General features: G+C 47.8%; 1 protein-coding gene across 1 annotated transcript in view; it reads right to left on the bottom strand.

Moving 5' to 3' along the window:
* Positions 1-4,990: 4,990 nt before the first annotated feature.
* Positions 4,991-16,751, bottom strand: part of LOC119162057 (annexin A4-like) — a 28,018-nt gene continuing 16,257 nt past the window's right edge. The window contains exons 12-14 of the mRNA XM_075879659.1: positions 8,228-8,350; positions 6,250-6,314; positions 4,991-5,309 (exon numbers count right to left, since the gene is read on the bottom strand). Coding sequence (XP_075735774.1) covers positions 6,258-6,314; positions 8,228-8,350 — 180 coding nt within the window. The 3' untranslated portion in view covers positions 4,991-5,309; positions 6,250-6,257. The remainder of the gene's footprint in view (positions 5,310-6,249; positions 6,315-8,227; positions 8,351-16,751) is intronic.

The following is a 16,751-nucleotide window of genomic DNA, read 5'->3' as shown; positions in this document are numbered from 1 at the left end:
TGAAGAGTTGCATAAGTTTTTATAACCAGTTTTTTTACCGTTGCGTAGCGATACCATCAGTAACGTGGGTATTAGCAATACCAAAACCGGTAAGCTGATATGCAGCACTAGATCATCGTGGCCGCACCTGCCGCGATGGTCTAGTGGTTGGAGTGGTTAGGGCACTCGACGGTTGACCTACAGGTCGCGTGATCGAATGGCGGCCGCGGCGGCAGCATCTTCGATGGAGGCGAAAATGCTCGAGTACTCTGTACTTTGATACAGTGCACGTTGAAGAACCCCAGGTAGTCGACATTCATTTATCCCTCGACTACGGCGTCTCTAATAAAAATGGGGTGGTTTGTGGGCGCTAAATCCCGACTTTTATGCGCTTGAGCTTGGTAGAACTCTGCATTCAGCTTCAGTGCATGGCGCTTACTCCACTGACGTCCATGCGACGGGATGACTATATCATAGCAGTACATATGAAATGTTTATAAATTTGAATAGACAGCACTGCGACCACTATTGACGTTTCACGAACATTACAGAGTCTATTTGAAAAACAGATCTGAGACCTGGCGCGGCACTGAGGTAGAATGGAGGATTACCTCGCATAATTTATGCTGAGGTTTCATTCCTGTTGTTACCCTGACATTTATTATTTGTATTTGTCGCATCAACGCTGTCGATGTCAACTTTTTATTGCCCCACCGCGGTGGTCTAGTGGCTAATGTACTCGGCTGCTGACCCGCAGGGCACGGGTTCGAATCCCGGCAGTGGCGGCTGCGTTTTCGGTGGAGGAGAAAATGCCGTAGGCCCTTGTGCTTAGATTTGGGTGCGCGTTAAAGAACCCCAGGTGGACTAAATTTCCGGAGCACTGCACAACGGCGTCTCTCATAATCATATGGTGGTTTTGGGACGTCAAACCTCATATATCAATCAACTTCAACTTTTTCTTAGCGCTATCGCGTTAAAATTGCGAATGTCAACCATCTGTGGCACATACCCTCCCGCGGTATACGGTTATGTGCCACACTTGTCTTGACGTACGAGACGGGATCGTCACTTTGTGTCGTGACAAGCGCGTCATGTTCATCAAGCCATCTTACCGTCCTATACCAATTTTCGTTAACCTCAAGTTAAGCAGATGATCACGAGTGCACCCAGATGTAAGCGGTTAGAAAGATAGATAGCTAAAAGTGCTTGGAATAGGTATAGCATTTATTAACGTGACGCTTCCGTCACGTACGTCACCGAACCCTTTCCTCCGGACACGTACGGCACATACCCACATACCACGAGCTACGTTATGCGGGTATGCGCCACAGGAGGTTGGCAGTGTCAAGCTACCCAGAAGCGGTGAGAACATAGAAGGGTAATTTTAACACGAAAGCGGTCAGGAAAAAAGCGGACATCGGCCGCGTTCTCCCGCCGAATGCAAAGAATAAATGTCAGGGTCCCAGCGTGCACAATAAAACAGCAGGAATCAAGCATTCTGCGCGGCAATCGTGTATTCTATCAGAGATCCACGCCAGATCTCTTACTGCTTTCGAAAAAGACTCTAATCTTCAGGAAATGTGATTAGTGATTGTACTGCTAGCTATCTAATTTGATAAACATTACATATTAACTATGATAATACAGCCATCGCGTCTCGTTAACGTAAATCCTTGCTAACTGCCATCCACTGAAGTTTATTTATGTAGCACTGTCAAGCTACCATCTTCAAGAGCTCAAGCACTACATGAGCAACACCATGCAGACTGCGCTTGCCGCATCTGATCGCTCCGTCTAAGGTACTCGGCTGCTAACCCACAGGTCGCGGGATCGAGTCCCAGTTGCGGCGGCTGCATTTTCGATGGAGGCAAAAATGCTGTAGGCCGTGTGCTCAGATTTCGTTGCACATTAAAGAACCCCGGATGGTCTAAATTTCCAGAGCCCTCCACTACGGCGTCTCTCATATAATCATATTGTGAATTTGGAACGTTAAGCCCCACTTATCATTCAATTGCCGCTTCTGGTGTGTTGCTAATACTCATGTTGATGTTGGAATCATTACGCGCCGGTAAATTGTTGCCTATAAGAAACATACACGACTCTTCAACTGTACGTACAACAATTGTACATATCTGTAGCGTCATTTCGAAACGTTTCACTAAATGAAAAAAAACATAGTACATTGACATTCCCTCCGAATGTTTCGCGTAACAACACTTCCCAAGACACGTGAGATCTGCTGAATATTTCTTTTGTGTCCCTTTTTACAGCAGTATTGGTTTTTTTTGTTTATTGAATTACCTCCAGCTGCTGCTTATTGCTAAAAGAAGTAACGTGAAATGCGATGGGAAATATAAAAAAAAATGTTTCATCAAGAGTAAATATTTGCCGCGCCACCACACAGTATTTAACAAAATCGTGAAGTATGGCCACCGAGATTTTCGCGATCACTGGAATTAAAATGAGGTTTGACATTTTTCGTTATTTCTTGTTGTAATACGTAGCAGCTGGAGCTATATTTTTAAGAAAAAAAAGTAAAATCTGCACAGTTATAAGAAGGTGCACTAAAAATAAAAACCCACCACCTGTCGCTGCGATTGGAACCCAGGGTTTTTGAGTGGGAAGTTGGTATTTTACCGTCGCACCACTTTGGCAGAGCTGCGCGTGGCCCCTAAAGGACCATACATTGCAGAATACTGGTCGCAGCGCCACAAGCGGCTTGACCCCGCTTGAGCTTCACTTTTTGCACGTTGGTGAAGTGGTCGCTCCGAGTACAGTACTCTTCTAGTACACTATTTTCTTCCATGTAATGTGAACCAACCAGCTCAGCAATGCGCTCTTTTAATCACCTCAAGGTACTAAGGTAACGCCAGCTTCTGCGCTCCATCAGTACACACATTGAGCAGTTCCGCCGCAACACGCATGAACCCCATTGTAGAGATGGCATCGACGTATCGCGTTACACACATTTCACTCATTTCCGCAAGATTTTCATACAGCGGATGCCACGAAATATGCATCTAACCTACAACGCAGCACGAAAACTAGCAAGGAGTAAAGCTCTGCTCGCCAGTGCCCGTTTGAACAAGGAACGAGCTTGCTTCGCAGATGCCGCTTCGCGTGCTCAAAAAGAAGCATACTCGTCAGTTGTTATTGACTGTGATCCCGAAGTAATCGACTGCACTACCATCCGCACTTCTAGCTGCGCTACGATCAGCACTTCTAGCTCCAGCGTTGCGGAGCAGGTTGCCATTGCTCCTCCATTTACGAACGGTGTACATGACACAATTTATTTAGATTCGAAGGCTGCTATCTAGGCATTTCAAATGGGTATGGTGGCTGCCTACGTACTACAGATTCTTAAAAAAGCCAAAGACCTCAAAGTTTACTTATTGGTCTGGTTTCCTGCACACCTTGGACCATTTGAGGGTGCTTTTATTAATCTGAATGAGGAGACGCATTCGGCTGCACGAGGTTTGACCGACCGTGTGCCAGGTAACGCATCATTTCCTGGGTGATCCAAGCCTCTCTCCACGTACAACGAGATTTGTATGCACCATTATCTCTCAAAAAGAGTGTTGCCCCTGCCACCACCCTCGCTATGTAGGGCCGAAACGGATACTCTCAGACTGCTCCAAAGAAGAATAACCTGCGGCACTGCACACAATATACCTCAAACGGTTTCCAAGCCCGGATCCCTTGTGTGGCGGATATGCAGACTTAAAGCACGTCCTGTGGGGCTGTGTCTTTGCCAATCCCCCTTTTTGAGAAGAGGAAATCAGCAAACTGATCAAGGCCCAGGTCCTGACCTCTGAACTCCTGGCCGTCCAGAGGGCCCATGCGAGGGCGGTCATGATTAACCTGACCGTCCCCGAGTGGGGCTAGCCAGGTGACGCCGAGTTAACTCGCGTCTATTGTGGACATAATAAAGTTATTTTACTCACTCACTCACTCCCCCCGAGTTGCATGGATTTCCTGCAAAAAGTTGGAAGTACCACCTCAGGTGTTCGGCTTAGATAATTACCTCATTTTCAAGAATCTGTACTTTTATTCGCCTGTGGTGGTGCCAAAAATATTTTTTTATATTTCATTATATCTCAACGCTGACGCCATCTGTCACGGCTACGTAAGAAGTACGAGTCTTCACGTTAGCCACGAGAGATAGCGGTTTCCCTAGATTGACGTTGCGGCTGCTCGCTTTAATTGCAGCCCACATGACGTTCGGGGTACCAATGACTACATCGCACATCCATGAACGCATGCATCTACTGATGTAGAAGAAAACGTCAAGGTTTCTGCTGCACCTCAGCTGCGAAAAGAACGTTAAGCATCGCTGATGTTGTTGCTAGAATATTTGTTCACCCTCTCCTGTTAGAAGACGCAACGGGTTAGATATACCCCTCACTTTCAAAGCAGTACCAAGAACTTTCATCATCATCAGCTTGGATACGTTCACTGCAGCGCAAAGGCCTCTTCCACGCTCCTACAATCAACCCGCTCTTGTGCTTTCTGCTGCCAGGTTATCCATCGGCCCACCTAACGTTATGTCTCCCCGCCGTGCGTTTGCCTTCTCTAGGAATCTCGTCAGTTAACCTTAATCACCAGCGGTTATCCTGCCTACGTGCAACGTGCTACGTGCCCGGCCCATGTCCATTTCTTGTTGATTTTAACAATGATATCCTTAATCCTGGTTCATTCCTTGACACATTCTGCTCTCTCGTCTTAAGGTAGCACCTATCAATTCTTTTTCCATTGCTCGCTGCGTCATCCTTGGTTTTAGCTCGACCCTCTTTGTAAGCTTCGAGGTTTCTGTTCCATATACTCAAGTATATACCGGCAAGATGAAGCTGTTATTTACGTTCCTCTTAAGGGTTAGTGGCAAATTACTATTCTTGATTTGAGAATGCTTGCCGAATGTGATCGACCTCATCCTTATTCTTCTATTTATTTCACTCTCATGTGACAGTGCAGTAATACACACTGCACGTCACACAAAATGAACGAACAGTCGTGCGCCTTGTGAACGCTCTTGCAACGCTGTTCCACATAAACCCAACCTCTTGTCTTCAGCTGGAAGATCACTATGCATCCCAGGTAGAATGACCTATCCAAGCAGTAAGTACAGTGATGCTTCTTTGTTCCAAAAAAATTAATTTAGTCTGCAGAGATCACGGAGTGATGTTGCATGTATCTGCATGGCACAGACTTGGTCTTCAATGATGATGCCTTGGCATTCGAAGTACAAATTTTACTCGTAGGTGCAGTTTTTGACGCTAAGGAAGGCCGTTTTTTTTTTTTTTGTCCGCTGAGATTAGAAGCCTGCGCCCAACCTACAAGAAATCAATAAAGAATGAATAAGAGTAAGGAACGGCAGCAAGAATAAGTTGTCATGCTGAATTGTTTTGAAACGTCAATACTTTGCCAGCAACGGGTGCGTGACTTACACTTCAGTGCCCAAAAAAATCATCCCTAACCAAACAACTTGAATAAAATTTTTGATGTGCGCTATGCAGTTACCCATGCTTCAATATGTATGGTTGCATCAATTACCGATACAGATTTTATTTCAACTGTCAATGTCAACAGAGCATACGCAAACACAGTTCCGTCGCTGATTTTTTTTTTACACCATGTCGCCAAAAGTGTGCAGCTTAGAGGATGTCAAATGCAGGCTATGTGTGATGTGGCATGATTGAGCGAGACAGGCTTAAAGTAGGCTTTTCTATATATTACATATCTTAATACAAATACTATATGATAGTAACCAAATATAGGCGTGCGCAGGACTCCCCTTCAGGAGGGGCCTTCTTAGGTTATCAAGGAGGGGGGGGGGGGACAGCCAGATCCTGCTCCCCCACGTACACGCCTATGATAATACCAACAGCATATGACATCTCTATTAAGGCCGCTAAATTTATCTCAACCTCGAATTTCGGTTATCCCAATATTTCATAAATAAAAAGATAACGTAGCATTTTAACATTTTTCAGCGACTCTCTTTCTCGTGCAAATTTATTCCCGTAGCTTCCTACATCTCCACCCTTATTCACCAGGAACACAACGCACACTCATATTGCAGGAGTAATAACATATTTGTGCTCACTTCTAGTATTATTATTACGTGTGTTGAACGTCCTATACTCGGCTGCATTGCTGGCATCAAGAAATTAGCTTCTTACAAAATGGTACCGTACCTTAGTGAGCAAACCTGTCATTTGATCTATTAGCGAATTGACACGACATGTCAGGGAACGTTACAGAATTACTTACCCACGGATTCAGTTTCCAGAGACGAGGCTCAGAAGGGCTTTCCTGTAGTCACCCGAGGTGTCACTCTGCGTTGCCGAAATAGTACAAGTGTCAATATTTCCTAAAATGTGGCTTTAGGCCGCGATTGCGTGAAATAGGTGCACAATAGTTCTCTGCCGCAATAAATAAAGTCAAGTCAAATTTTATTTACAACATGCACGAAGTACAATGTGGAAGGCAACACTACCAAGAAAGCTGTGCCCATGCAGCTTGACGAGGCCAGAAGGCCACCACCAAGCAACAGCAGCAGTGCACACATGGGCACTAAAAACAATACTTTTCGTTGTTGCAAATGTATACGTGTAAATAAATGGGTACGCACTCTGAACAAGTTATAATTAAACGTATGAAAAGTGAATAATGTGACCACTAAGAAAGTATTGTTCTGCTACGATGTAAAGATGAATATGAAGAAAAGCAGCGGTAAAAAAAGATAAAGAAGAGACAAAAGAAAATAGAGCATGCATGCGATGAATACATTGTAAAAACATTGATACAAGGTAAATGTGCAAGCTTTACGCATAAATTTGAAATTTATCAAAGAGAAAGACATCACGTAAGTGCTTGCGTGGTAGTGACGTTTCTGTACTTGCGCACTTCTGTAATTGAACTGTTTGGGCACATTGTAGCTCAAGACTTGAGTGCAGTAGTTTGTTCGATGGTGCTTTATGAACCACTTTTTGGGAGCTCGTGTTAGTCGGGTGTGTGTCGCTCTACGAGGGCTAACAAATTCTTTAGAAACTGCGCGGTTTTTTTTTTCTGTCGGGAAGCCTACCCACATGGGCGAGAGTTTTTCAATGTATTGGTAATAAATAAAATACTTACAGTACAAAGCCAGCTCTTATGATGAGATGGTGTATATATAGACGCAAAAATATTGCCTGTTTTTTTGTTGTTGTTGTTTCGCCTTATTTGAAATCTGCAGCCTTTTCTGCACCAGAATCAGGCATTTGTTTTTCTGAGTGTGTTTTTTTTTCTCTGAAAATGATATATTTCAGAACTTGTGCTGTGGCCTACAATGCCCCCAATCTTACGTAGCAACAAAGTTCTTGCAGTTGAGACATTGTAGCCGTATGGAGAGGTTACAGTTTACAAGCGGGAGTGCATTTGGCACGTTCAGAAAATAATGGGCTCAGAACTTCAAAAATGAAAGAAGGCAGAGGCATGAAACTTTATGTCGAGAAATCTATATATCGCCGGGGATGTCTTAGGGGTGTCATCATTGGCAGGCTCGAAACCTTTCGCCCATTAAAAAAAGAGAGCCAGCTTGGAGGACATCTGAAAAGCTCTACTGGCACCATATTTTCACGTGACACGAAAGGATGCCAATCCATCCAATGGCCTTTGCTCGATGCATGGACGCCGAAACTTGGAGTAAATTCAACAAAACCCAGTTAAATGGTGAACCATTTGTTCTTCGTGAAAAACACTTTCCAGCATCTCGTACTGAGGCTGTTAAGTTAAAATATCTGGAACAAGCTCATCCCGAATTTCTTGCTTAATGCATCCGTGGGAAAGCTGAAAACCCTAACGTGTCGTCGAATCGTCTGGCAGCCCGCTCCGAAAATAGTTTTCTTCGGACAACGAACAATAAAAATATGCGCTCATGATGCTGTGCTCACTTTTAATGATGGCAATATAGTATATGTGAATATGATGAACCATTATCTCATCTATTTTTAGTGCCTAGGTGAACGCTCTCTTCAGGCCGTCCAGCGTGCACTCTGCCTTGACATCAGGTCAAGTAAACATGCTACTGCGTCAGTGCGTTTAAGTGTGTACAAGCGTGTTTAAGAAGACACCCCAACATGGGACCAACCGTAGTATAGAAGGCAGAACGATTTTTCCCGAGGCGGCTCCAACACCTTTGCTGTTACCTACTCTGCACAGATGACGTGTTCTATAGTATTAGAAGCGGTGGCGTCCACAATACACCCACCTGTATGAAGCTTTCGAGCGTAGCCTTGTAGTTTCTGTGGAATTCCTCCTTGATAGGGATCATGTCGACTTCACACCGGGAAACTATTATTCTAATGAGCGCCCTATCGTTAGTTCCAAAACCCTGCAAAAATAAAGCGAGTGAACACACGTTAACGTTTTCACTAGTACAGCTTAACAATGAAAGTATCTGTTATGTATTGGTATCTACACAAACACCTTGATTTTCCTACATATCTCTCTCATATACACACTCAGAGATGATGGAGCAACTGCCGTGTACACGTTTATAACGCCGCGTACATCTCGCGGAAGCAGCACAGTTGTGGCACAGTTGAAAAGATATTTTTATTGTTTTTACCTTATCTTGACTCTCATGAGAAAGCAAGCTCATGATTGCTAATGAATAAGGCTCTTCAAACGTCCATTGTTATTTCATGGCTTCCACAGTACTATACAGTTTCTTAGTTAATTCATCATTGATTCTCCCACTTTTTAAACAAATTATTACTTCTCAGTGCCTCTGAGAGGCCTAAGAATATTCACTATTGCTGAGTGTGAAAGCAGCGGGCGGCTGGTTTTTTTTAGTAAATGCAGTAATACAATAGAAAAAAAGATTACACTAACGAAATTAGCAGATGTATGGTAGTTAGTCATGGGTCCTGGATGTGGAGAACAGTTTTTTCCACCTGAAGTCTCACGTTAGCAGGAGTGCTTTACCAAGCTGAGGCGTGTCAAAGAGGAGAGATGCGCAATGGCGCAATCATTGAGGTGGTAGCCTTATAGGCAAAGCTTTTTTATATATATTTTCCCGGGGCCTTAAGCAATTCACTGCGGTACAGCCAAGACAGCTACTTACTCATGAAGACGCAGTATATGGGAGTTAAAAAGTCGCAGAGACGCTGTTATTTCGGCAAAGCACTTCGTGTTATGACTAAACTCCCCACCCCTTTCCTCCACTTTTTAAGGAGCCCGGCATGCTATTCCTCATTCAACGGCTGCTGATAAGTATGCACAGTCACAAAAAAATCAGTTTTTTTTTTTTTTGTTAGCCCTTCATAACGTTTACCATGGTGCAACCTCAGTATCAGAGCAAACGAGCAGGTTTTGTTTAGGTCTTTCTGGGAAACGAAAAGTCATCATGAAAATGTATGCGAGAATGATATATGAACCTGTCCGTAACGCTAGTTAAAATTCCGACACAAATGATCTTGCGATGGCTGCAAACGTTCATGTAATTAGCACTGAAACACTGTAGCGACATACCTCGTAGTCACCGCCTTAACGCGTTAAAGTATGAGGCGTGTGCTGAAGAGGCACCTGCGGACCTCTCTATCGCGCTGCTCTGTTGGCAGCGCGCACTGTACCAGTGAGGTACTCTAGTTTCCCAACGCCGAGGTTGAATGATCCATGTGCGAGTGAAAGCGTGCGAGGGATGCCGATGATCGCGGCTCAAGCGGAGAAGAGACGTACCCCGGCTGTTTCCGTCACACGAAAGGCGCATGGAGGCCGGGGCGAATCCAGCCTCTCATTTTAGGGGGGGGGGGTGCGCTTAAAGTAACACCAGAAAGCATGGAGTAGTCATTCTTTTTAGTTCTTTTACTAGCAGAAAAACTTTATCATAACATACCTACTATTGATGTGTGCTCAAAGGAATCCCACTCATTTGTCCTAATTGGCGATAGCTGGTGCATGGCAAGCACTGAAGAGAGGGGGAGGGAGGAAGGGCGATCGCCCCTACCGCCCCCCTTCAAGACCCGCCACTGCATGGAGTGGTCCCGGTTGAGAGACTGTAACATAAACAGCGTATACTGTTGCGGTTCGAAGGAAGGTCACTGCTGATGGTATCCCACCGCTGCCAACCAGTTGTTGCGCGTCGCGGCGACCGCAGTCTGCGGGTAGCGGGGCCGATCGCCGTCGCTCCGTCGAGCCAAGGACCAGGGGAGAGCTTTGAGCAAACTTAACTGGTTTATTTACATCTTTACAGTGAGTTGTCGAGATGACAGAAGAGAAGAGAAGAACTAGTGGTTTCACAAACCACGAGCGTGGTGGTTAAACTTTACATAGTTCAGAGCCAGGTTCTGAGCGACGTCCAGCACTCTGCCGCGTCGTTTTATGCCCTGTCAGGCTGCTCCTCGACGAGTCGACCACCAATCACGCACACACAGGTGAGGGGGGGGCGAGCATGCAAGGTACACGTGAACACTGCACTGTGGTGGCACCAGCAGGGCTCTTCCTTGTCGTGTGTGTGCCGTTAGTCGAGAGTGCCCACGATCCTGGCCGCATACTTCAAAGGGTCCGCCGATTTTGTTCGCTAAATTAGCGGGGCGATCCGCGGCAGCCGCCGTGGTCTCCCCCAGGAAGACGCCATCCCTGTTGTCCTCTTTGTGGCGTCGCCACGTCTTGGCGACACTACGTCTCGTCCTCCGGGACAATGCCTGGCGGGCATAGGCAGTCAGCCGGTCGGCTACTCGACAATGGATTAAAGAAGCGCCGCTCTTTCGAGAGGTGCCAGGTTCGTGGAATCCTCCGGGGAGAGCCCTTTGACCAGCGCCGTCGTCGTCTGCCGGTTAACGCGCTAACGATGCGTGGCTGGCCCAGGCGGGAGATAGAGGGGCGGCTCCAAAACCCTCTTTGGCAACATTCCACCCCGTTGGCGCCGCTGTCAATCTGCGGGCGCCGCCTCGTGGGGCCGGCCTCTGTTGCTTCCTCCGTCCAGCCGTGGCGAGACTGTCCTTTGTGGCACTAATCCGGCGTGGCAAATGACCCGCTGGGTCAAGGCATAGCTTGATCGCTACAGCTCCTCCGCCGACGAGAAGATCTCGGACGTCGGGTAGTATCAGCTGCTCGACGGGAGAGATCACAGTAACCGCAGTCTCCCAACACCATTTAAACCACAAAGACCAGCCGCTAGAACCAGCAAGCGCCGGCAATGAGTTTTCGGCAACCAGGCCGGTCTTTCAAATGTGCCACAATGCACCTACGCTTTTTTTTGTTCTTTTAAATGGCAACCACACTAATACTCTTGCCCATAGCTAAAAATTTCGATTACTCCAAATACCCCTTAAAATCATTACGGAAAACGTCCCTCAACGTTCCGTATAACACGACGCTCAGCTAAAGAATTCAACTGATCCCTGAGCACATACCAAAATAACAAAGGGTAATGCAATTTCGTATACTAACACGCTTATTTGCTGAATGTAGTTTCATGTCAGCCCATGGTTTTAAAGAACGCACAAGACTTTGCTGTGCGCTCTAGCACGACATCTTACTCTCACCCAAAGAGCGCTAGCATACCCACACGCACCTAACCATAGGCGATATCTCTCTCACCTAGGTATCCTTAAACCCTCATCTGAACGTGAATTTTCTCAAGGAACAAACGCAAGGAACAATCACACTTGAGGTACACGTCAGGAGTGCGTAACAAAACAGGCGTTAATTTTGCGCTAAAACTCCTGTACCGAATGTTTCTCCCCATGAGCATTTCGAAAATTGCTTTTGTTTAGTTTTATTCTAAAACCTTCCCAAACATTGCTCATTTACTCTATTGAAGACGGCATGCGATGCCGTCTAAAGGGCACGAAGCATAGAAACTCCTGCTCCGCTCGACCCACGTTACCACGCTTTCCAATTTAGCGGGCAAACCACACTTCATTTACGATTTTTGTTTTCTCAAAGAAAAACTAATTTCGAAGCAGTCGGTTGACCGACGCGGGTCACTGCTTCCGCATAACGCTTAACACTTCAACTCGAAATTTTGACAAAGCTTACACGCAAACAAAATCTAGAGAGAAGAAAAAAGTATCCAAGCAAACTAGCTGTGGAGATGACACAGGAACACCACTTTAAAACCTAATATAATCAAACAAGTATGTTTCCAAAAAAACTCCTGTGTCCGACTCTCCCGTCTATAGCGGTCGCTCCCCTTTCAGCCGTACACGCGGCGGTCGTGGTCTTTGATTCTGAAAACGCGTGAGACAACAACGTGCACGAGCAACAAGCTGAACTGCAGCGTTACGCCTCATTTGCAATTTTGGCGGGCTTCTGTCAGTTCGGCGTAGGGGACCGGAGCGATGCGTGGGACAGAGTGGCCATGCCTTCTTTGGGCTATCTCGCGTGTGGTGCTTAGCTATTGTGGCTTTTCCTTTTATTCTAGGACCCCTTCTACAATCCCGTTCCCGCAAAGCTTTAAATCTCCTGCGTACATTCCGTCGCGGGGATGCGCGCTGGGGCCTACCCTTCTGCCGCTGGCGCCTTTCTTTCCGTCACAAAGGCCTCTTCGCTGAACTGGCCGATGAGCTACCCTCTTTTCTTTCTCCCCGATGCTTGCTTCTTCCTTCTTGCCTTCGCTTTGTCGCGCGCGTACCTTTCACTCCTCTACGGCGACGTCTACGACTGACGTTTTCTGCACCGTTAGGAAATTGGCCTCGGGTTGCGTCATCGGTAGTTTTACAGCTCAAGGGTGCTTCTGCACCACCTGCCACAGTGTTTCGGCACTTTGATTTCTTGGCTCTGTCTCCTTGTCTGGCCGATTCACCTGTGCTAACGCTGTACTCAGGTGTGCCCTGAAACGTTCTGTGGATAGAACGGAAAGACAAGCGCTCTCCACGCAATTCCATTCGCGAACCCGCTTTCCTCTTACTTTTCGTCCGGTTGCTCGGACGCATGCAATGTAATTTTGACGCTGCTGCAAAGCTCTTATTTGCTACGCTGACAGGTTTTGCGCCTTCTTTTACACGCGTAGTACTGTTCGTCCTTCTCGCGGATTTGCGACGTCTCTTTCGTCTGCGCCGCTCTTTGCGTGTCGTTTCCGAGCCTCCCGATCGCATCTCACACTCGTGAACCCTCTCACAGCTTTTGTCAGCTGTCTCAGTCGCGCGGTCTAAATGATTTTCGACCTGGTCATCTTTATTCTCACCCTCTAGACCGGCGGACTGGTTAACACACTTAGGAACAATGCAGCTGTTTCCCTTCGAAAAATCTTGCTCGCATTCCTGAGAGCTGTCTGCAACTGCACTGATACCATTTTCTACGCTCGCTGCTTCTGAGCCTTCTCCGGTGTTCTTGCCTACTTCGACCTCATTTGCAAGATCCACCGCCGCGACAAACACAGTTGAGGTCTGTGCCAGATTCTCTACAGCTATTCTAGCTGTTTCGCTAACAGTTAACTGGCACAGTACCTCGTCGCACTCGCTCTGGCTTTCGTCGGCCTCTCTACTCACTGCAGCATCTTTAGCAGCACTTAAACTCGATTCGCCTTTGAATCCGCTGCTATGTTCACACGTGCTAGCCTTCTCTAAAGCTCTGGGCTGCACCTCGCACTTCTTGTGCTCTACACTTTCGGATGGCTGAATCTTCCACCGCGTTTCCTCGACATTTTGTTCCGACAGTTCAATATCTAGGCTGAGTGCTCGCTCAAGCTCTTCACCTCGCTCCCGTTTTTCTATCTCCCATTTGCGCTCACTAGTCACCTTGGTGCTATGAGAGACACGCGGACCTCTCTCAGGCTTGGTTTTAATACCAGCACACCGTCGCGCGTTCTTCAACGGAGCGTTCGTGAGCTTGTACTCCATTTGCTTTCTGTCAGCTCTGATGCCGAAGCACCGCAGTAAGGCTGCCTTAGCTACATTGTAACTGTTGAACTCCTCCTCGGAAAGGTACCCTATTCTACCCATTAAGTCGCACGGAAGGACACTCAATAAGGCGATAGACCAATAGTCTTCGTCGAGCCCTGGGTCTGTGCAAACATTCTCGTAAGAGGCTAGGTAACTCTCTATATCCTCGCCCTCTTCGAATGGATGGATCCTCGAATTTACTTGAGACCATCTAAGGCACTGTATTGATCTTCTTGTCTCTTCCAGTTTTACCTTAAGGCTTTCCTTCCACTGCTCTCTCTCTTGCTCTCGCCTTTCCTGACGCTCCTGTTCCTCACGCCTTTCCTGACGCTCCCGTTCCTCACGCCTTTCCTCGCGCCTTTCCTGACGCTTTTTCTCGCGCTCCTGTTCCTCACGCCTTTCCTGACGCTCCTGTTCCTGTTGCTTTTGAATCTCGTTCCACGTTTCTTTAATTTCTTCACTGGTCAGATTCAAGCCCTCGATAGCGCCAACAATTGCGTGTTTCTTCATCCCCGTATCTACTTCTGCTCCTAGCTCCTCCCCCAGAATCAGGAGCTGATTCTTCAACAAACGCTTCCAATCCATGACAGAGAACTAGTGTGGTGCAGCTCACTTTCTACCCAGAAGTTCTGTAAACAACTGCTTCTGTGGTAGCCTCTACCAGCGAAAAGATTGCACTTCTATCTTATCAGCCTGGCAACCAAAAAACCAAAGCCAGCACTCACCAGTCCACAGCTGCCAGTCTCCATGATCTCGGCGTGTTGTTCATTCTCCGTCCTCCAGGCTTACATCCAACCGCTTGCCATTCAGTTGTTATGGATGGAAGAGGAAGTTGCTGCTGATGGCATCCCACCGCTGCCAACCAGTTGCTGCGGTTCGAAGGAAGGTCACTGCTGATGGTATCCCACCGCTGCCAACCAGTTGTTGCGCGTCGCGGCGACCGCAGTCTGCGGGTAGCTGGGCCGATCGCCGTCGCTCCGTCGAGCCAAGGACCAGGGGAGAGCTTTGAGCAAACTTAACGGGTTTATTTACATCTTTACAGTGAGTTGTCGAGATGACAGAAGAGAAGAGAAGAACTAGTGGTTTCACAAACCACGAGCGTGGTGGTTAAACTTTACATAGTTCAGAGCCAGGTTCAGAGCGACGTCCAGCACTCTGCCGCGTCGTTTTATGCCCTGTCGGGCTCCTCCTCGACGAGTCGACCACCAATCACGCACACACAGGTGAGGGGGGGGGCGAGCATGCAAGGTACACGTGAACACTGCACTGTGGTGTCACCAGCAGGGCTCTTCCTTGTCGTGTGTGTGCCGTTAGTCGAGAGTGCTCACGATCCTGGCCGCATACTTCAAAGGGTCCGCCGATTTTGTTCGCTCAATTAGCGGGGCGATCCGCGGCAGCCGCCGCGGTCTCCCCCAGGAAGACGCCATCCCTGTTGTCCTCTTTGTGGCGTCGCGGCGTCTTGGCGACACTACGTCTCGTCCTCCGGGACAATGCCTGGCGGGCATAGGCAGTCAGCCGATCGGCTACTCGACAATGGATTAAAGAAGTGCCGCTCTTTCGAGAGGTGCCAGGTTCGTGGAATCCTCCGGGGAGAGCCCTTTGACCAGTGCCGTCGTTGTCTGCCGGTTAACGCGCTAACGATGCGTGGCTGGCCCAGGCGGGAGATAGAGCGGCGGCTCCGAAACCCTCTTTGGCAACATTCCACCTCGTTGGCGCCGCTGTCAATCTGTGGGCGCCGTCTCGTGGGGCCGGCCTCTGTTGCTTCCTCCGTCCAGCCGTGGCAAGACTGTCCTTTGTGGCACTAATCCGGCGTGGCAAATGACCCGCTGGGTCAAGGCATAGCTTTATCGCTACAATACTTTGACCAGACGGGCGTTGCTGCCTACGAGCGCTCGCGCTGCGTCTTCACAGGAATCATCAGACGACTCTTATCAGTGTACGTTTTGCGTTGAAGTCATGGAGAGCACGAATGGTGCTTCGCTGGCTGGCAACAGCCGCGTTTCCTTACGCCAGGGCTTTATCGCTATAGCTATTAGACGAAAACACTCGGCGCGCTTTTGTTGTCACCATGGCCGTCGGTGTCGGCACCACCGTGAGGTTCCGCATAAAATACCAATTCACTAAAATCCCTAGATATCTCTTTGAAAAGTACCGCTGTTCTTTTAACCGAGCCACCACGCCATGCGCTCTCCTCCCCCGCCTCTCGAGCCGGCACTTTAGAAAGGTCACGAACATCTGGTGTGTTATCAGCGTGACATAGCATCCTTGATGCGAAGGTGGCGACATGCAGCACCCGCACCTATGTTCTCACGGCGGCTGTTCGGGGGAGGATATGACATGTCGAGAGAGGAGGCTCAGCTTCTTGAGTGAGCATATGGAACAGGAAAGCGCCGGAGTGGAGGAGAGTGTTGCTACTTTTCATATTAAGGGGATCTACAAGTTACGACGACGTCCCGCACGTCGTACTACATTCTAAGTGCGAGTTAAACCGATCCTGAAACGGTTTTGACAATTTTTTACAAACACATTGGGCCGGTAGACCAAGTCCCAAGGGTAATTTAGAGACTGATTTGAGCTCTCGGTGTAAACTGTGTAATTTATTACAACGCTTCAGAGTTGCCAATCGCTCCAGATCACTGCAGATTGCTGCGACTCGGCCAAACGCGTTTTCAACCGTCCATACACCAAGCGACACGCTCTGCCCCACTGACGTCATCACTTCCAGCTGATCTGATTGGTAGTGGAACAGGCAGCACAGACTGCCGGTATCGGATCAGCGGCGGGATTTACGCGTATGCGGTCTCACGCCACATCGTGACGCAGGTGCCGTGAAGGCGGAGCTTAGCCCCGAGCGCTCGAAGGAAGAGTTGAGGGCAGTTGAGGGTGAAAGACGGGATGGAGGAG

This window comes from Rhipicephalus microplus, chromosome X (genome assembly GCF_043290135.1).
Source record: "Rhipicephalus microplus isolate Deutch F79 chromosome X, USDA_Rmic, whole genome shotgun sequence".
NCBI lineage: Eukaryota > Metazoa > Arthropoda > Arachnida > Ixodida > Ixodidae > Rhipicephalus > Rhipicephalus microplus.
This window is presented reverse-complemented; position numbering and strand designations above follow the sequence as displayed.